At 42.8% G+C, this 22,498-nt stretch overlaps 1 protein-coding gene across 1 annotated transcript in view; it reads left to right on the top strand.

The window, feature by feature from the left end:
* WDR27 (WD repeat domain 27) overlaps nt 1-22,498 on the top strand; it is a 525,006-nt gene that overhangs the window by 212,271 nt on the left and 290,237 nt on the right. The window contains exon 22 of the mRNA XM_088448950.1: nt 11,832-11,929. Coding sequence (XP_088305076.1) covers nt 11,832-11,929 — 98 coding nt within the window. The remainder of the gene's footprint in view (nt 1-11,831; nt 11,930-22,498) is intronic.

The following is a 22,498-nucleotide window of genomic DNA, read 5'->3' on the forward strand; positions in this document are numbered from 1 at the left end:
GCGTCATCCATTACACAGACCCTTGTGTCTGAAGAGACTAGGCGTTTCCCAGCAGCTAATGGAGCGCTGGGCAAGGCCACAGCATGATGACAACAGAGGCGGGTGGGCACCAAAATGGTACATCGCAGGGAAGTGCGCACCTTCGGTGTGCGTGGGGGGTAAGGAGGTGCAGCACTGGGTGTTACCACCCAGTGTGACGCCTCTGTGTAGTTACAGTATATTATCTTACAGTATGTAATATTCCTTTAGAATATAAGTTCTCACAAGCAGGTCCCTCTTCCCTCATGTGCTTCTCCTTACTTATACTCTCATCTACTCCTTACTCCCCACAAGGGCACCTAACACTTGGTTGCTTACACCCTGCTGCTTATTTTGGGTGTTACTTATAACGCAGCAATGTGTATAAACGATGTCCTTGTCCTGCATTGTATTCTACTGTTAGTCACTGATTTATTGTTCACTTATTTGTTTAAATACTTGTAAGGGCTGCGGAACACCTGTAGCACCATATAAATAAAGCATAATGTTTTCATATTGGTTAGTTTTTGCAACTCCAGGTAGAGGACATAGGTCAGGAGTTAGTTAATTTGAAATAAAACTAGAATGGAAATTAAACTACAGATCATTCAGTTTTCTTTAAAAAATAACAAGTTTATTTGAAGCATTGGCTGAAAAATACATATACAATAAATATTTATTCATTTGTTAACATCTTAGCAATAGCGAGGATCAGATACAGGGGTGTAGTAGGTATTACCGCTGGCCGCATCCCAACAGCAGCAGCCCGACAAGAGTGAAGATCCCTATCTTCCCTAAGGTAAGTATCGCTAACCTAATTCCCCCACCTAACCCTCCTTTAGGGGTGCCTAACCCTAACCCCCCCCCCCCCAAGTGCCTAACCCTAATCCCCCTCTAAGTGCCTAAACCTAACCCCCCTTCCCCACAGCCTAAACCTAAGTCCCCCCGGGGGGGGTTGCCTAACCCTAACCTCCCCCCGGGGGTGCCTAACCCTAACCCCACCTTCCCCTAGCCTAAACCTAACCCTCCCGGGTGGGTGCCCAACCCTAAGTCCCGCCGGGAGCCCTAAACCTAACCCTCGCCCCGCGGCTGTCCGCGCACAGCGCTCGGCTTACCTTTGTTCGGTATGCCGAGCGTCGGTCTTCCGGAGTATGGTTAATGACAGGCGTCGACACCTGTCATTAGTACCACGCCGATATTAGAAAGTCTGGAAGACGGCTGTCGACATTTAGACCGTCGGCTTCCAGACTACATCCCAGCTACAGATAGCACATAAACAAAACATCCTGAGACGATTATGCTAAACAAATTTTATAATGAACAATATTTGATATGTTCAAACAACAAATGAGCAGGTCAAGTAGATCAGGTAGGCGTGTGCAGGAAAGCCCATAGATACAATGGGAGAGGCTCAATCAGGAGAGCGGTATCAGATCATCCTATAGGACTATTGTGTTGAGTGAAAACATTTACGAATTTGGACTCTATTATTAGAAGACAGAGGCCCTGATTCAGAGCCGGACGCTCTGACAGAGGCCTCCTGGCCGCTTGCATAGCTGTGGGTGACCACCCACAGCTATAGCGAGCGGCCAGGAAGATGGTCGCGATGGTCAAGACCATCGCGACCATTGTTCTTGCGACGAGACCCTTGTGGTGGGGTCTCGTTGCCGCAAGCCGCAGAGAGATTTCTGCTCTAACAGAGCCGAAATCTCTCCCACTGACATCACTCGTGATGTCAGTGGGGCTGCCCCCAAACGGAGGCGTTCACATGGGAACGCCTCCGTTTGGGCAGCCACTCCCCCAGCCCGCCCACCAAAGGGGGCGAGCTGTCACTCAACATCGACAGGTCGCCCCCTTTGTTGCGAGACCCGGAGCGACAGAGTGCCTGTCGCTATCCAGGACTCGCGCATGCGCACTGGCCCACCATCGACCCAGTTGCGAGCGCACAGCGCTTGCGACCGGTTCAGAATTAGGCCCAGAGTTTTAATGAAACTTTCCCTATCATTCAGTTTTGTAATTAAATGTTTAGGAACGTGAAAACATTTCCTTAAATGGTATAAAGTGTGTAGTTTATTATTCTGATTAGCAATACTATGATGTCTGTGCCCACTTCTATTTTTTGTTTACTTCCCTGAGTTGTTTGAACTTAAAGTCACAGTATCTTCATCTCCCACCACACAGATTAAACATAGGGCGGTATTCCAATTCATTTTGCATCGGTGAGAAAGTTCCGCCTGCCTGACTTTTCGCCTACATCGTGTGTTTTGGACGCAAAAAGTTATCGCGCGCGTCCTCGCTTTTCGCCCTATTCAATTACTAACCAGCCGGAAACGGTAAGCAGCGAATGTAAAACAGGCAAAAAGCACTGTCAGAATGAGGGAAATCGGTCTGAACTCCCGAAAAAGATGCAGTAACATTGGGGATCAATGTAGAAGTGATCCAATAGCCATAATAAAACTATTTGGGGTACTGAAGTTGTTTAAAATCTTGTTATTATTGTCTTTGTAAAAGTGGTGAAGAATGGCATTAAGCAGTATTTTTGGGTGAAAATAAATAGTCTAATCAAATTTGGGGTACTTGAAAATAAGTGCTAGCATATTTTTATTTCTCTAAAGTGAAGTTTGATAAGATGTGAAAAACGCACTTGTTGCATGCACCTGCAATCCTAAAAACACCTGACCCATCCTTGCAGACCCCTAAGAAGGCTATTTCGCTAGTTTTTAAGCTTGTCCCCCCACTTGTTACTTTTCGCCCTCAAAATGAAAGTACTTTTCTGGGGTGTTCTTAAGTTTTTTCCCTGGATTGTTTGACACAGTTGTCCTTTGGGGGCTGACCCAAGGGTTCTGAGTGGTTTCCCCACGTTTGCACCCCAAAATAAAAATGTTGCACTTCTTTTCTCCTGCTATTCTTAGGCAAATCTTTTTCGCCTATTACGTTGCATTGACTTTCCGCATAACTATACGGCCCATAGTATTGATTATACTGTCATGGCACTCGTCATGGCAAAATGTAGCAGTTCATATCTCTATTCTGTATCCTTTGAGTCAATCCAATTAGGTGCGAGATGCGAGGTGAGAGTTGCTATTTTCTCTTGGAATTCGCATAAGCAAATTAATTTTGCAATCCAATTAGCAGCTCGCACTAAATCAGTCAGACTGAATTTCCATTCGCACCTACCTGAGGGTGAGAGATGGAAAGGAAAATCTTTATGTTAAGGTTAAAACCCCTCCCCCTTCTAATGACTAATTAGGCAATTGGAAGTTTCCAATTAGCTTAATTAGTCCAATAAATACATATCATTTTTGGGGGTAAAAAAAATGTCCTAACGTTACCCCAAAATCAACTTTTTCGTTAGTTTAGGCACCCAAAATTTGATTACAATATTTTTTTTTTATTTTTTTCAAACATTTTTTTTTACATTTTTCAAGGTGCCCTCAAAGTACCCTAAAATCACCCTTTTTCCTTCTTTTTTTTGCATTTTTCGTTTAATTCGTTTGAGATTAAATGAAAAAAGTTAGTTTTTTATAATTTTATTGCATTTAAAAAAAATACAAAACAGCCATTTGAAACCTTTTAAAAACCTACAGTACCTTCCTAATGCCCACAAACAGCCTTCTATAGGGTCCAGCTAACGAAATTATCCATTTTGGGGGGTCCAGGATGGTCTCCCCACTTTTTCATGCACTTCTCTAAAATCTAATTTGGCAGTCAATTCGCACCCCTCTGCTGCGAGTAGTGCGAATAGGGATATTTAATTGGATTGGAGAATTCTCAGGAGCGCGCTTTGATGAAGAAACAAACTCGCTACTCGCAATTCGTCCCTATGTGGACTGACCCTATAGAGTTTGCTCCTGAACTGTAGAGGCTTGCCACCTCTTCCTGTCAAACAGGAGTGGATAAAGTGTGCCTGGAAAAAAATCTGAAAGCAGCCGGATAAATCAAATTTAGGCAGGGCCAACACAAAAGTAAGCATGGTTAGCACACCATAATCTATAGATATAGTTGTGGTAGGCTAGACAGAGGCGCAGCTAAAGTGGGGGCTGGCAGGCAGTCGGCACTACTGGTCATCTGTTTAATGCCCCAGGTCCGTCCTGGAGAACTATTTGCCAGTGCCTCAACTGCACTGCCAATGGCCAAGACCCCGTACCCTCCTTGCCCAAATCCACCCTCCCTCTTCTCTTTTTCCTCCTATTCCTGCCTGTTACCCTGCCCCCTACATCCTGAGTCCCTTCCACTCTCTCTTTTCTAGTCTGTTTCTGTATTACTCTACTCCTTACCAAGCTCTACAGAGATCATAGATATCCTCCTTCAAGGTAAGTGTCAGTGAAGGTATAGAGATATTTTAATGGTGGGTGGTGTATTTTTGTTATGGGAGGGTGTATTTGTTTTTTTCTGGTGGGGTCTGTTGTGTGCATAAATATTGTCTGGGGATCAGGATGGTGTATTAATGCGCGTGTGTGGGAGGGATTGGGTACAGGATGCCGGCGCTCGGGATCCTGGTGGTCAGAATCCCGAAGCCGGTATCCCGACAGGGTTAGAATACCAACACATGTTAGTAAGTATCGGACTACGGCTCCCATAGGGCTGCTCTTCTCAAATCTTAAAGGGCAAGCACACCCCTAAGTGATGTTACAGAATGCGCCAAATTCAGGCCTCCTCCTGTATAAGGAAGTGTCAGGGTTTTTCCTAGGATCGGCCATTACTCACCACAGTGCCGACTTCCCCTGACTTCTCATCCGGTCAGACGTCAGGTGTAGCGGCGAGTGACGTGCTGAGGATTATGCCTTAGGTGCACTTTGACATCCATGTGCTGCTGATTGATTACCGAGATTGCCGTCATGGGTGCAGCCAGTCTTCATCACCTGTCTGACCCTTTGTCCAATGGAAGCTTGGTCATTGTCAGCTGATGCTATCCTCCAATGGTCTGCTACCTTGGGGTATATTACTGCACTGTAGACAACAGAAAGTTGCCTGTGCAACGTCGTTACTACTAGTGTTTGATTGCCGTCACTTCATTCCAGGTTCCCTTGCTGTTCTACTCGAGTCATTTCTAGTTACTCTCCTGTGCCAGTGGCGCGTCTGGATACCTTGCCCGCATACTCTGTACATCCTCTGAGTACAACCACAGTGTCACTCTCCTGTGCCAGCGGAGCGTCTGGATACATTGCCTGCGTACTTTGTACATCCTTTGAGTACAACCAGAGTGTCACTCTCCTGTGCCACCCGAGCATCTGTATACCTTACCCGCGTACTCTGTACATCCTCTGAATACAACCACAGTATCACTTTCCTGTGCCAGTGGCGCGTCTGGATACCTTGCCCGCATACTCTGTACATTCTCTGAGTACAACCACAGTGTCACTCTCCTGTGCCAGCACAGCGTCTAGATACCTTGCCTGCGTACTGTGTATATCCTTCAAGTACAATTACAGTGTCACTCTCCTGTTCCAGCGGTGCGTCTGATACCTTGCTCGCATACTCAGTACAACATCATAGTACAGAATCCTTGCTAGTGCTTCTTTCAGAAGTACACTCTCTTGGGACTTATCAGTGTAATCTCCCTCCATTTCCCACCTGTATCAGATATCTGACCAAATGGTCACGGCCTGCTTGCTGGGTGTAGCTTAAACCCATATCCCGCTTGGAGGGGTCATTGGTGAACACCTCCCAGCAGGTTAGACTCCGTGCCTTTGTCAGGTCTCGCCAACAGCCGATACTTGTGGATAATGAGGTCGTACATCCAGCCCTCTGATTTCTTCCTCAACCCCGGACCTCAACTTTCAGCTCCTCAGTAGGAGATCCTTCTGATTTAGTCATGACAAGAAGTTCCTTGGTGCACTCCTGTTCCAGAGTATATGCTCCCAAACCATACGTTACTATCACTAGCTCGTTACTGACACTTGGCTTGCTTGTGACCTGATTCCGTCCTCCCTGGTCCTGCACTTGGTATTTCAGTTTTGACCTTGGCTTCGTTCCGGACCCGATATTTTCTGATCCTTGGTACCATCTTGTCCGTTTGGTTCTTACCCAGCTTGTCGACTACATTGTATGCTTATATCATACTCCCCTCCAATCTAGAGTACACCAGTACTAAGGAACCAAGTTTTAGGGCCGCAACCTGCATGTCGGACACAGCTAAGTCCAAACCTCCTTGCAGGGGTCCCTGGTGAATACTGCCGGCACATTAGACTCTGCGCCTCAGTTCTGGGTCTCGCCAATCCCAAAGTACGGACTAGCATCTACTATCTATCCGTGAGTTTGTGACATGCTCTCAGGATTATATGGCAGTCACAACTACTCTCTGTATTGTATGGCAGTCACTGTTGCTCTCTGCATTATATGGCAGCCGATCTTCTCTTTATTATATGGCGGTCACTGTGATGTTCCCTGTATTAGCTGGTGGTCTTTGTGATGTTCTCTGCATTATATGGTGGTCACTGATCTTCTCTGCATTATCTGTCATGTTATTTGTAATGTATTGCAATTACTGCACTGCTCTATGTATTGTATTTCTGTTACTGATGATCCCTGTAGTAAATGGCAGTCACTGATGCCTTCTATTATATGGCTTAACTACAATGAATATGAAATGTATTTAGTTGTTAAGATGTTGATTTCGCACAATAACAATTAAGTAATTAATTAATTAATTCATTCATTATATCGCAGTCACTTTGATGCTCTTTGTATGAAATGGTGATCACTTTGAAGTTTTCCACATTATATGGTGGTCATTCTGTTGTTCTCTGTATTATCTTGCAGTTCTCTGTATTATATGGTAGTCAGGGGCGTAACTACCATAGGTGCAAAGGGTGCAGCTGCTATGGGGCCCAGAGCTAAGGGGGGGCCATCTTTCTTTTCAAAGTTACATGTGTGTTTCACCATTAGGTCGTACATAGGGGCCCTTACAAACTTTTGCTATGGGGCCTTCAAATACATTTTGTCCTTGATGGTAATTACTGCAATGCTCTGTGGTGGTCACTGATGTTCTCTGTATTATATGGTAGTTACTGTGATGATCTATGGTGGGTGCGGTAATGTAGAACAGGCAAAAATACATGGGCATTGAGTATTGAGAAAGTAGGCTCTGTATGTTTCATAAAAAAATGAAGTCACCGCAGAACCTGTGGCGTCACTATGGGTGTGCGGGGGGTGCGGGCCGCACCGGGTGTGACACCCTCGGAGGGGGTGTCACCAACATGTTGGCTCCTCAGTGACAGGAACAGGGTACTGCAGTGTGACATTATACTGTAGCACTTGACTATTGTCACAGAAGAGTAGCCGGCAGTCCTGGCACAGTCTCCGGGGGACAGGACAGCCCAGCGTCTCCGTGGATGCTGGGCGCGCCCCTGGAATGATGCAATAGGGAATTTTGCAAGGCTACACCCCCTTTATTATAGGCCATATACCCTTTTCTGGCTCAGGGGCCTTTTCAAAGCGCACATGGTGTCACCACACCTAGTGACACACCTGCCCAGAACCACAGAAAAAATTAGCAGGTGCTGGCACCTTAATGTAACGCATCTAAAAATGGGTTTTGCCCTCACCCTACATACATTACAGCCGTTACAATGTTGACTGCCATTTCCAAGCAAGCCAAGGGTGACTACTGTCTACAGAGTGGGGCACTGAGCCAAGTCTTTGCCCCGAATGAAAGAATGCTTAGATTCAAATCTGAGGCTAGGCCAATGCAACATGAAGTTATAGGTGGAGTCACAACAATGGCAATCACTTTGTGGATCAGGCAGTCATTATAGAACTAATGTACACAATACAGGCTTTATAAGGATCTATATACACATGGCATGCATTCTAGGGACCAATATACAAAGGAGGAATTATAGGGATCTATATACAATACAGACATCATACTAGTGAACACCATACAATATAGATTGTGGTCCAGTTGGAGCCTGGCCAGGTTTTAGGGGGGTTAGGGTCCCGGTCGGACCTCCCGTTGGTGTATGTTGGCAGAACTTTAACCTGGGGCGCCTGTTCTGAGCCTTCCATTGGATGAATTTGGATGAAAACTTCACAGAGTGGTAACATTGTATCCCAGAAGATATACTAGGAGTTAACATCTCGGTCGGAACTTCCGTTGGTGTATGCTGGGCAGAACAGCTCAACGTGTCTCTCTCTCTTTCTCTCCCTCTCTCTGGGGCCTATTCATCATAACTAAAATGGACCGTTACACATGCGGAAATGCTAGTTTCTGTATATTTAAGGTACTGTAACAGGTCATTCATCATCAGCAGTCCGACAGGACCAAGTGATATTTAGCAAACTCCGAAAACTTAAAGCTTTCAAAGTTTGCCTGCGAGAAGCTCAGGTCGCACATGCTCAGAAGCCGCCAATGGAGACAGATAAGTAATGCTGCTACTTCTGTAGCAGTGCTACTAATCGCAGGGACAGCTGCTTTTTGGAGCAGCTGTCCCCATACTGGATGGATTGCTCCTGTGATAAGTATCCCCCGCGGCGAGGTGTATACATGGTGAGGTAGATACTTAATCATCGGGGCCCCTCTATCTGCTTCTCTCAATCAGTGGTAAGCCTGTCTCTGCAAGCCTGTTTCACTCACAGCTCTCAGCTTATCTTTCTTGCAGTGCTCAGCCTGTCTCTCACAGCTGTATCTCTTAGTTGGTTTTGCCTTGTAAATTATTACCGCTTTAAAAATAAAAAATTGGCAGACTTGTTGCAATTGCATCAATGCCTTCATCTCACAGGCTATTACATTTCCCCCATAAGGTAGTTGGCTATACTGTAGATTAGTATAAAATGTTACTTTAAAGCAAAATACCATATTCTCAAAGGAAGTCACATTTTAAAGTGTCTGTAAATATAACCTAAAGTGTTTTATCTGTTGCATGCAAGCACTTTGGGATGCATGCACCTCAGTAAGCCCTGCCTCCCCATTTCACAATGTATCACACAGTTGAGATGGGGCTTTATGACAAAACTCACCACAAATGGCATTATCAAACCCCCAGACACCTCACTCCATAAGAGAGGTGGATAGAATCCAGGGGTTGGCCCACTCCAACAGGAGTCCAGGAAACTCGCCAAATGTATTACTCTACCTGACATTGCGGGAGAGTAGACTAGTATGGTCATGATACAACATCACTTTTCCAGGAAAGACTGAAATAAGTAAGTAGCCTTAACATGTTCTCCTATGTTTGGGTTTAGTGCTTCTATGCATCTGTATAGAGTGGTAAAAAGTGATCATTCTGTACTGATTAGAGTTGCGCGCTGTTAGCATCGCTGCTGAGTCTTTGGACACAGCAGCGATGCTAACATATTCTAATGCCAAAGGATTTGTCTTGTGTAAATTGACACAGCATCGGATTACCATCAGATTACCATAGGGCAGCCTTCGGCCTTCTGAGTAAGACTTTAAAGCTTATGCAGAATGGCTGCTTGAACTCCTCTGCCGGAGCCAGGAAATCTGTGTCAGAAGTTGCAGACTCTGGCTTTGGCACAGCTAAAAAAACGGGCGAGACACAACCACGTTTTGTAGAACGCTCACTGTCCCCGCCCCCAAATGGGCGCAGAATGTCAAGCATGCTGCGGCTTAGGAGGCCCTGCGACTGTTGTCGCATTCACTGTTTTGCACATGCGCAGTGCTGATTCTGTGCATGCGCAGATCAGTAATTATCGGAGATGTACACAAGTCATCAGGTTTGCGTACATCTCTGAATCCTGCTCCATACTACTTCGTTGATATGTCTTAACACTGACTAAGTTGTTTTTAATTTGCCTATAGTTTTAATGAAATATCGTATACAAAAAAATTAGTCTTTTATGTCTGTTTTTAGTTCAAATTCTTATTGGATTGGTATCTTTTCAATGGTTCTAAGAATATGTAAGTGTATGTTAAAGTACAGCCTGGTCTGGTAAAACACTTAGCTGCTTGGAGATGCTCACATATCGCTTACAACACGTGTGCAGTCATTCTGCTACTGGTGTTCCATTCTTTTGCTCAGTCAGCTGAGAGATGTTGGCCTGGGTAAGCACTGCATGCTGTCAGAGCTGTGGACACATGAAGTCTCCGGAGGCTGAAGTAGAGGCAAAAACTGACTGTGGTTTTGAAAGGAAACTCAAACTTGTTTTTCTTGTGTCAAAAAAAGACTATTAATGGATCTTCTAAATCATTTAGTTAAAGAAGAATACATTAGAGTTTAATATGAGAACATTCTGACCTGAAAAATATTCCATGATTGCAAATGAATGTACAGTATTTGGGGACTATGTAATGCACACACAAACAGTTTAGATGCTTCACAGAAACTTTTTTACCTGTAGGCATGGACGTAACTACCAAAGGTGCAAGGGGTTCAGCTGCTATGGGGCTCAGAGCTGAGGGGAGGCCCCATCTTCCTTGTCAAAGTTACATGTGTTATATTCATTTTTCACCATTGGGTGGTATGTAGGGGCCCTTACAAACTTTTGGTATGAGGCCTTCAAATACCTAGATACACCCCTGCCTGTAGCCACGAGTCCAAAATACTTTACCTAGCTTTATTATTTCCCTTTTATACTGGCTGTTCAAAGCTAGTTTGTGTAAAATGACAAGTCTATAAAAGAGTTCTGCTGTTTTCTTGTTATGTGTTGTTTCCTTGCATGCCCTCATATTCTAAAAGTGTGTGGCACAATGACATGCATTGTCTAAGTAGACCAGAATCAAACCAGATGACATAAAGGGGCAGATCTCTGTGCACAGATGCAAATGGCGAGTTTGTTTATACAGCATTATTACGTATGTCTGTCCTATTTTAATTCGGATGAAACTTTGTTGGACCGGTCTTTCTGTGAAATTGGACATTTCGAGGAGGCAACTGGGCAGAGACATTGTGAGCACAAGGAACTGTCCTGACTTGAGGGAGTGTCAAGGATGTTTAACTAAAGCTCCGTGCGATTCTGAGAATGCATTCGGGGGGAAACCCGCTTCTCATGGATCTCTTGCATGGGGCTGGGGGAAGTGCAGAAACTAATGATGGCCGTCGCGGCAGGTGGGGTAAAATCTCGCATTAGCATAAGATAACAAATCTGGATTCCGCAGCTGCCAGCAACTGCATTCACTTTGCCTGGGATTCAGTCAGCTCCAAAGAGTGAGTGAGTGAATGAATTAGTCTTGCTTTACATGATCGTCAGGTCATAGACAGACTTTCTCTTTATAAGAGGAATTATTTATGTTCTTCATCATTGTTTAAATCTCAGAATTTTAAAATGTTATTATTACATTTATTAGGTGTTTGTATAGCTATATTTAAACAGGAAGTGAAACTACTTTTGAGAAATATATAACTCAAAGTCTTCCACTAAATGAAATGTACATGATGTATTTACACAGAAAGTAGTACAAATCCAGTAAAGCTTAAACAGTGTTTTTGGAGACCGTACATACAGTATACACCTGTGCTTCAGTGATCTGACACCAAACATTTATACGATATAATTGTTTGTATAATATAGCAAACATATTAAAAAATTATCTAAACAGTTAACAAAAAGGTAAGCCATCGCGGACATATTCTAAACACCATTAGGAACAAAGATAAGCATGTAAAAACATTCACGTAATAGAGTATTAATAGACGTTCTACAGTGTCTGCCAAGCATAAGTTCTGTAAATGCATCTAAAATATATCCAAAATGGCACTTCTGGTCTGCAAGTGCTACTTAATTGACATTGATCAATATTTTTTTGTGTGGTTAATTTTTCATCTACAAATTATTCTGTAGATAATAACATTAAAAGTGTCTTTCTTTTTGCTTTATCTCACTATTTGACAGTTTTCCCCTTATTTACATAGGGCTCTGCATTTAGCACTCAGCCAGCTGATGCTTACAATCTCTTTGTGACCATGGCCATTGGTGATAGCCTAAAATTGTGGGATATTAGGATTTTACGGTAAGCATTAAAAACAAAATACTTTTTTTTGCATTGTGTTCTACATAATTTGGAAACTGAATATTATTATTATGGCCTGGTTTATTTTTATGCACAACAAAAAGTTATAAACAACCGCACCAGGTTAGTATATATCAAGACTCTCGCGGACTGCAATTTAAGAAACTCCTTTAAAAGTGTATAAAATTATAGTTAGTTCATTATTTTTATTCATGGCTCCAGGTAGTGTAGTCATGCTAATTTAGTAATCTAGATTCCAAATACCTGTACAAAATAAAGAAAATAAGTTAGCTGAAGTCACGCACTGCTGAGTTAGCGCAGTAGTGCATCACTTAAGCGAACTTCTTTTCTTTCTTTCAGTCAGTCTAAATATTTTTTTTTTTTTTTTACAGAGACCTTTTATGTTGTGTTTTCTGCTATGTCTATATAAAAAATGTCTTGCAAGAATGAAGTTGAAGATTTGTAAAAGCCAGCATTGTGCATAATTCTTTGAGAACAGTATTTTCTTAGCTGACAGTTTTTGGATTAGCACTGTACTGCACCATTACGCTAGTAACACCTACATTGCCCATGCTAAATCTTTATTGCAATTCTTCCTATTGTATTTACAATGACTCCATGGTAATTTGAACAGTTGTCATTTTGGGTGGCATTATTCCTAAAACAAAAGCAGAGCCTTGCCATGTACTGGAAATGACTGCTGTGTGTATAGTTCTGAACTTGGTATAACAGAAACATTATTACTACTGCAGATCTTCTGTGGTTGTCTCGTGACGTTGAGTTAGATCAATGTTTCTTATTCTTTATAGGTTGTGGAAAAATCTGGACCTTATTAAAATTTTTGTGGAGAACCAAAAGAATTATTTGTTTTTACAATAATTATGATAAAAATCTATATAGCAAGAGCCCTTAAGAAATGTCCACATAAATGTTGTTTTACAAATAACCCACTCCCCACAGAACTGGTATTGGGGGGAGGGGGGGGTGACTATTGGAACCAATGGCCATCCGTGTTAATGAGTTTTATTTTCTGGAGAAACCACTTTCTATGCTATTAAAGACCATACATTGCTCAATTTAGACAATATGTGATTTTGCCTTTCACCTTAACAGATATACTGTAACTATACATTGCAGGGAGTGGTATAGTCATTCAAACTTCTCCAAGATGTCAGCTTAGAGAAGCATCGGTTACCTTCTCAGGCAGTGTTATACAAAGTGACAGATCAGAATTACAGGACTTCCCAACCGTTAGCTATTACAGCACACGTTCTAATGATCAAGTAAAATTATTTATTTAAGATGTATAAATATAATTAATACATATTAAAGTTTAAACACAAAAAACAACCATTGCAATATGGGTATAGTAGTATGTAAATTCCATCATTTTTTTTTTTTCATTTAAGTAGTTTCTAATGTGCTGGCATTCATGTTTTTACTGTTCACAGGAAATCAGTATACAGTATGTAAAAGAAAAACAGCAAGTGGTGTCAGCAATACAATCTGGTCGGTTGGAGCAGTGTTTTAGTCCACATTTGATCTTTTGTACTATCTAGACTTCAGAGACGCCCATTTATGTTTACAGCTCACTTATATTCCAGCATTGACGTGTGGTGAGGCCAATGGCTGGGGAGGCACACATGGAGATGGGTCTCACCCTCTACTCACTGTAACTCTCCCCTCACTACACTCAGCTTCAGTGTCCATTGATTCTCCTACCTGCATCACTGTGTCTTCTCTTACTGCTGCTGAGTTCCGATCTCTAAACACTGCAGTGCACCTCCTAGTCACATGACACATCCAAGTTGTCCATCAGTGCTCACGGCACGCCCCCCCATACCAGGGGCATGCCTTTATTAGCTCTCTTTCTCTGCAGCTTACTGCCCGTGGTGTGGCCCTGCTGAGCTTTTGCTGTCTCATCTCTAGTCTCCCTGCAGTCCCAGGGGGCTCCACAAAGCTGGTAAGTGTTAACTATAAAAATTATTACAACAAACAAAGAAGATGTTTATAAGTTAGAAATATATTCTTTGTATTATTCTAATAATTTTTATGTCAAATCTGATGAGTATGACATGGAAGGCACTGCATCCCTTCCCTACCCTGACTACACGTCCCTGAATTCCAGTAAAATTAAATAGTGGCTATCTTACCCCACAAATCTTTAAGAACATCTAAACTAAAACAAGTGCGGACCTGTGCCTGCCACACCCCCTGACCACCCGTGACTGGATGCCAGGAAGTACAGGTTTCAGGGGGCACTACAGCAACAATCCACGCTACAGGGTGTCGTTACAGCACCCTGCTAATCAGAAGCAAAGGCCGTGGGGCAAGGGTTGGCTATGAAATACCGACAGCTGGGATTCCATCTGTCAATAGACTGACAACGGCATCGCGATGGTGACTGTAACCCTGCCCTGTTCACCCCCTAACTCTCCTGTATCCTAACCCTAACCATCCCCCCTTAGTGCCTAACCCTTACCTCCCCCCCGGTGGTGCCTAACCCTGTCTACAACCTAGCCCTAACCTCCCCCCTCCCAGAGCCTAACCTTAACTCCCCCCGTGGTAGCTAAACCTAACCCTCCACCTTCCTGCGGCTAACAGCTAACTCACCCCGCTATACTTACGATCAGGATGCCGACTGTAGGGATTCCGGCGTCGGCATCTCCAGTCATGTAGGGACCCGGGCGCCAGTCTTCTGGCCGCTGTTTGGGATTCCATCATCGGGATTTTTGCAGCCAACATCCCGGCTGCAGGTTTATTAATCACATCCCGTGGGGCAGCGACAGTACCGTCCACAGAGCCCTGTGCGGTGTGCAACAAAATGATAGACTCCTCAGTGAAGCCAGTTCAGCTTTACTAACCTCTTTGCTGCTACGGAGGAGTGGGACTTGTCCTTAGCACTGCAGGGATTCAAATGGGATGGAAGCTTATCTCAAAGTCTCTCCCTTACTGTCAATGTTACTCTGGAGGGTATGGGGTTTGATGATGCCTTCACTCTGGGATTGCAAGAAATAAACCCTCACCCCTTTTAAGCAAAAAGTTCATACATATTTACAAGCTAGGAAATGGGTGAAAGAGCATTAAAGTGCTTTTCATCATCATCCTGGTAGCCACAGACTCAGGGGCACCACCATTTGAAGAAATTCTCTTTTTCATGTGTAATCACCAGAGAAATTCCCTGCACTGCAGAAACATTATGAAGTCCAGATATAGGGAAATATTTCCCACATCCTGGCTTCAATAAACTGAGAGGCATTCTTATTAGAAACAGAAGAGTCTCCTCTATGAAATTATGTGGCCCTTAGTGGTTATTGGGCCTGCTTCAGAGTTGTACGCTATGCCGATAGTTACGCAGTTGAGTGATAATCTACAAACCGCGCATGGATGTAAGGCATATTGCACATGTGTCAAGATACATTAACGTAGTCGTTCGCAGCGACTATTTATTTGCTGTGTGATTTACAGTCGGAGCGTTTGGGGAAGGTAATGGAGAGTGGTGGCGAAGAACACAGTTATATCGCGACCATTTCGGTGGCTTATCAAATTCTGCATCTGTGATCATGTATGTAAGAAAAATATCCTGGCGTCTCAGTTCCCGTGGCCATTCTGCGCTACCATAGGGTTACTCATAAGACCAATAAGAGAAGGATCTGCGACCTATAGGCCTGATTCAGAGAAGGACGGAATTGCAGAGCCACAGACAAGCGGCTGTGCAATTCCGTCCATCTTAGTGCAAATGCAGATGGAGTTGTCAGACACCTCCTTGCTGCATTTGCAAGCACCATCGCGATCGATTGTCGGGACGGTTGCTCCTCTAGTCAGGCTGCGAGAGCTGCAGCTTCCCACAGCCTGACCTGGTGTTGGTCACTTCAGAAGCCAGGAATCTGTGTCTGCCGACGCAGACTCAGCCACGCACCCGTTCAACCCCCCACCCACAGTGCCCAGCAACGCCCCCCACACGCCGCAGCATGTCAATCATGCTGCGGCTTTAGGGGGTCTGCGAGTATAACTGCACAAACGCAGACCCGGAAACCTCAGAGATGCACGTTCATCATTGGATGAACATACATCTCTGAATCAGGCCCTTTGTATGCAGATGCTTGGATTTACAAAACTGCAGGTGGGAGTCTCAGTACATTCCTCGACGACTGCGATATTTCCATATTTTTGCACATGTACTATGTACACAGACACAGCAACGACATTAGTACAGAACTCTGAATCAGGCCAAACAATATCAACCTGTATTGCAGATACACATAAATCCGGCGGATAGGGGAGGGCATTAATTATGACGGACCTGGCCCACCATGGCATTTTTAGGGGCACACTCTTTGAAAGAGGGATGTCTCCACTTTCAAACAATATGTCATCTTAATAGTTATAGTGGTCACTAGACAATAACATCCTATGCTACAGCAAGTACACGCAAAGGTCTCTTCATTTGATGCAGCTGGTTGACAATTTTTCTAAATTATATGCCTTTTTAAACTACGTTATTATTCCTATGTATTTTCTGCATTTCATTCAAAGACATGCAAAAAAATGCATTATCATTTTCAAGTGCAGATTTTATTATGAACACCTATGGTTAGAATCCAGCTTTTTGTTGAGGTGCAAAAATGACAGTATTTCTTTGTGGTGGTTAATAAAAAAATTCAAACATTGAACAAAACACTTTTTTAGAGTGGCACAGTTTTGCATTGTGGGTAGAAAAATCAAACTAATACTAATTTTAGGAAATTCAAATATAATTTGAGTGGGTATTGCATATATATTAAATACTGATATTGATGTTGGAATGTGATCACCATAAAAAGGGCCAATATACAGTAGGATCAGCAAAGAAGGGGTGCCTAACCCTAACACCCCCTTCCCCTATCAAAACCCTTATCCTCCCCAGGGAATTACCCCCACGTGGGGTGCCTAACCCTAAGTACCCCAGGGGATTTACAAGCCTTACTATATCTTGAATTACAAGGCTTCCTATGCCTCCATATGTGAAGTTTAAATCCCGTGTATGGTATGCGAAGAATTGGCTTTAAATACAGGTGGCTTAAACTGTATCTCATGTACAGGTGCGGGAGCCAGTCAAATGTGCCTTCTTGCCTGCCCCCACCTCCATCCATCAATAGAAACTTACAATGGTGATTGGTTCTTCAGGAAAGGGCTTCTGGGTCAGGGTCGTAACAGAAATCTTTGGGCCCGTTACACTGATATCTCTGGGACCCTGATCCCCCTAAACCCCTCCTCTGCAGAATCCACACATCCCTATACAAATATATATGTAGCCTACATGTATCTATCTATATATTAAAAGTCACTCTCTGCTTATGCATATATTTTGATACTTTGCGAAGCTGGTGCTATATATAAGGTTCATGATGTAGGGTCCTCACTCACATCTTCAGCCTTTCAGACAATGACTGGGGTGCTCCCCACTGTGAACTCCAATGAGATCCAGAGTCAAATAGTAAAATTAGGAAATGGGGCATTCACCAGAGCTCTGAGACTCCCATATCTGTCTATATCCAATTATCCAAAAGCAAAATTAAATAATGTAAAACAGGGGTGTTTCTAGGGATCCAAGCACCCATGGAAAAGTAAGGGACTGGACCCCCCATATTCTCCCTTCCAAATGTATTTTCCTTCTGGATGGATAAGGGTAACTTATTTCCTCTATAATGGTTGGTTTTATTGATGTCTGCTATATATTTACACCTAAAAGATGGCTGCCTATTATTAAGGTAATTTGTGTCTCACACAAAATGGTGGACAGCAACTTTCTGGTCGTTGCCGGGTATTGTTACCACCAAGAAGATAGCCGCTGTCTGCTTAGTTATTTCCACCCTCCAGCAAGATGGCGATGTCAAGCGGCGTATGAAGATCCTCTTGAATGCATAATCTTCCCTGTATTACCGGTGACGCGGACATATGACGTCACAAAGATGGCCGCCGGGTAGTGTGTATGCGCGGATGGCACTGCATAACGATCTGGCCTAAATCTTTTACACACCCATAGTAGAGGGTATATAAAGGGGCACTCCAGGACCTTGGCAATACCCCTGAGGAAGTCCAGAAGGTCAAAACACGTTGGGACTGGTTCTCCTTAACTCCCTAAAGTGGACTTTTATCTGCTACACCACTAAAAAGATAAGTGTTTACTATATTTATTCCTTATTAAGTTTTTTGGTTTTACTTTGTATATTTGTGTTTCGTGTATGGTCTAAATTACACAATATTTATGGAGATCTTCTCCATTTCCAGTCTGAGGTCTATCACTTGTTGGTATATGAAGCTGGACTGTTATTGATTATGACCTGGAGCACAGAGGAGTGACACCTTTATATGCACTAATTCACGCACTATCTGGTACGCAGATATACTGTATGTACGTCCACTGTTGTTACTATTTTGCATAAAATACTACACTATATATATTCTTTCCTATGGGCAAAAAATTCTAAGCCCGAATTTAAGGTTACCACAAAAAGTGTACCCCTTGGAAAACCCTGAAAGTGTTGTCGTTTCAAGTTACCTGACCATTGAAGTATTGCCTGGATACCAGATAAGCTCTTGATTGTTTATTTTTTGGTACGCACATTACTTATCCATTTGAGCACTAGTTCATTTGATCTTAAATACTATACTATTAGGCGCACGTTTCATTATTATTTTTCAGCACTTTGTTCTCTGATTGCCACACGGAATATTTGAAAAACTGCAGCCACCTGTTACTTCCAGGAGTGTTCTTCACGACGTATCATCAATCATTATTTTTGACTTTATTTACACAAGAAATTTGAAACGTATACGCTAGTAAACACAAACACGTATACAGTCAGGTCCATAAATATTGGGACATTGACAGAATTTTCAGACTTTGGCCTCTATTCACCACCACAATGGCTTTGAAATGAAACAAACAAGATGTGAATTAACTGCAGACTTTCAGATTTAATTTGAGGGTAATTACATCCAAATCAGGTGAACGGTGTAGGAACGATTTCTATATGTGCCTCCCACTTTTTAAGGGGCCAAAAGTAATGGGACAAATTAAACAATCCTAAATCTAAATTTCACTTTTTAATACTTTGTTGCAAATCCTTTGCAGGCAATTACAGCCTGAAGTCTGGAACACATAGACATCACCAGACGCTGGGTTTCATCCCTGGTGATGCTCTGCCAGGCCTCTACTGCAAATGTCTTCAGTTCCTGCTTGTTCTTGGGGCATTTTCCCTTCAGTTTTGTCTTCATCAAGTGAAATGCATGCTCAATCGGATTCAGGTCAGGGGATTGACTTGGCCATTGCATAACATTCCACTTTTTAGCCTTAAAAAACTCTTTGGTTGCTTTTGCAGTATGCTTCGGGTCATTGTCCATCTGCACTGTGAAGCGCCGTCCAATGAGTTCTGAAGCATTTGACTGAATATGAGCATATAATATTGCCCGAAACACTTCAGAATTCATTCTGCTGCTTTTGTCAGCAGTCACATCATCAATAAATACAAGGGAACCAGTTCCATTGGCAGCCATACATGCCCACGCCATGAAACTACCCCCACCATGCTTCACTGATGAGGTGGTATGTTTTGGATCATGAGCAGTTCCTTTCCTTCTCTTCTCTTCCCATCACTCTGGTTCAAGTTGATCTTTGTCTCATCTGTCCATAGGATGTTGTTCCAGAATTGTAATGGCTTTTTTAGATGTTGTTTGGCAAACTCTAATCTGGTCTTCCTGTTTTTGTGGCTCACCAATGGTTTGCATCTTGTGGTGAACCCTCTATATTCACTCTTGTGAAGTCTTCTCTTGATTGTTGACTTTGACACATATACATCTACCTCCTTTAGAGTGTTCTTGATTTGGCCAACTGTTGTGAAGGGGTTTTTCTTCACCAGGGAAATAATTCTTTTGTCATCCACCACAGTTGTTTTCCGTGGTGTTCCGGGTCTTTTGGTGTTGCTTAGCTCTCCGATGCATTCTTTCTTTTTAAGAATGTTCCAAACAGTTGATTTGGCCACACCTAATGTTTTTGCTATCTCTCTGATGGGTTTGTTTTGATTTTTCAGCCTAATGATGGCTTGCTTCACTGATAGTGACAGCTCTTTGGATCTCATATTGAGAGTTGACAGCAACTGATTCCAAATGCAAATGTTACACCTAGAATCAACTCCAGACCTTTTACCTGCTTAATTGATAATGAAATAACGAGGGAATAGCCCACACCTGTCCATGAAATAGCTTTTGAGTTGATAGTCCCATTACTTTTGGCCCCTTAAAAAGTGGGAGGCACATATAGAAACTGTTGTAATTCCTACACCGTTCACCCGATTTGGATGTAATTACCCTCAAATTAAATCTGAAAGTCTGCAGTTAAAGCACATCTTGTTTGTTTCATTTCAAAACCATTGTGGTGGTGAATAGAGGCCAAAATCTGAAAATTCTGTCAATGTCCCAATATTTATGGACCTGACTGTATATATATATATATATATATATATATATATATACACGCACTCAAACAGATCTATATATACACATACACTACATAAAACCCATAAGTGGCACACATGCCCAACCACTTAGTGATGTAACATATGACACAGTGACATTCTTGGTACACGCATGAAGGCAACAGACCAGGTATGCAGCAGCTTACCCCCAGTCCCCGCATATAGTAAATTACACTTACCCCTCACACAGCCTGGGAAAGTGGAAGTGCGGTGCTGCAGCTTGAAGTTACGCGCTGTGCCAGGTGGCTGTCAGTTCAACTTCCTCCTCCCTGCTTCTCTAAGGTGGACGCGACGGACTCAGCGGCAGGGACACAGGGAAGGGCTGGCCGGAGCAGCGTCATGCGCAATAACGCCATTCCGGTATGCGCGGCGCCGCACTTACTGACCCCGCGAGGGGGCCAGGTTACCTGTTTTTTGCTTGCTGAATATCCGCGGCCGGCAGTTTATTATTCACTATTAGCCATGGGCCCACTGCGCAGATGTTTTTTGTGCCCATTAGAACTTAGGGAGCCCTCAGAACCTCGGGGCCTGGCACAGGTGTACCCCTTGTACCCCCTGTCACCAGGCCTGTTCTGGATACTGCGTGCATCACATTTATTTAAGTAGAAATCTATTAGGTATTTTAGGTATATTATTTAGTTTAGTAATACAGAAGGTTTGATATATAAAGGAAAATGTAATAGCCTGTGTCATGCAGGCATCGGCGAGGTTCTGGCAAGTCTGCCAAATGTTTTAAAGTGTCAATCTTTGAAAAGGGAAAACCAACCTAAATGATAGCCACTGTAAAACATCGGGCAGATTCACCGAAGCCTGAATGTCGACATAGGCTATAACATTTCCCCCATAGACTTTGATATATAGTAATGTCCAAAAGTGGTTTTACCTGTTTTTATCTTACCATTTACTCTATTGAGCAGTACATATTCAAACCTTTAAAGGGTAACTTCAGATAAAATATAATTTGGATTGAACACCCCCCCTCTCTCTCCAGTAGAAGTACTGTGATAATTGTTGGCGAGATCTCTGCCCCAGTATCAATGCAACTCTTCTTTATGTGTAGACAACCAAAAGCAGTCCAAATTCAATCAGTTTGACTATTGGGCTGCGTAAGTGGAATCGATTCATTATGCCAAACTGTAGTGAACCTTGCATGGAACCCCACAGTACTGCTTGTGCCTGGTAGTGGGGTAGTTGGATATAAAATAAATTGAATTTGGACATAGAGTTTGAGGTGCATATTTATCTATCATCATTGTGTGTGGTTGCAGTGTGTGGCTACACAGGTCACTGATAATTATGGTACCACAAAATCGCAGAATTCCCCCCCGCACCTCTGTCGTGTGTGTTGAAAAACCTGCAGTGCTGGTCGGCGCAAGGTGCCGGAGAAATGGTCAGAAGACTGGCACTTAGTGACCATCTCCAATAATTTCATACTCCCCCCTAAGTATATCAACTAACACCTCATTTTGACAAGTTCATTAAAATACAAGTGATCATGTAGGAATATGAACATCTCTTGTGAATTCCAGTGGTAAGGCAAAAAGGAATATTTTATAAGGCTGACCATTTATTGAATGTGGTCTGCTCTGTAATAGCAGTCTCATTTATGTGATTATATTATATATATATATATATATATATATACATGTGGAAAGTTTTACTATGCTTGTTTTTTTGTTAAAATATGTGGATAAAATCATATACTTGTAACGTAACTTTTCATTTGTAAGTAATCGTTACTCGTATGCATCACTGTGGCTGATGAAGTAATGTCATTCTAAGCTTCTGAGGTTATGTGGTCCCAGAAATTACGTCTTCAATACTCAGCAAAGTGTTCTGCTTAAATTTACTTTCTCAATTGAGATGTGGATAGATGATATACAGGGATAGTTTTATAGCTTGTAATGTTTTATTTACTATTTTAATTTTATTAATACCTTCACATTTACTTTAGTCCTTTAGTCAGGACCCTCCAAAAAAATGTATTTTCAGAATTTGCTAATATGGCTACAGTTGTTCTTTGCATAGAAACAGGGCAACAACAATAAATCAG

Source organism: Taudactylus pleione, unplaced genomic scaffold (assembly GCF_031769625.1).
Source record: "Taudactylus pleione unplaced genomic scaffold, aTauple2 ptg000473l, whole genome shotgun sequence".
NCBI lineage: Eukaryota > Metazoa > Chordata > Amphibia > Anura > Myobatrachidae > Taudactylus > Taudactylus pleione.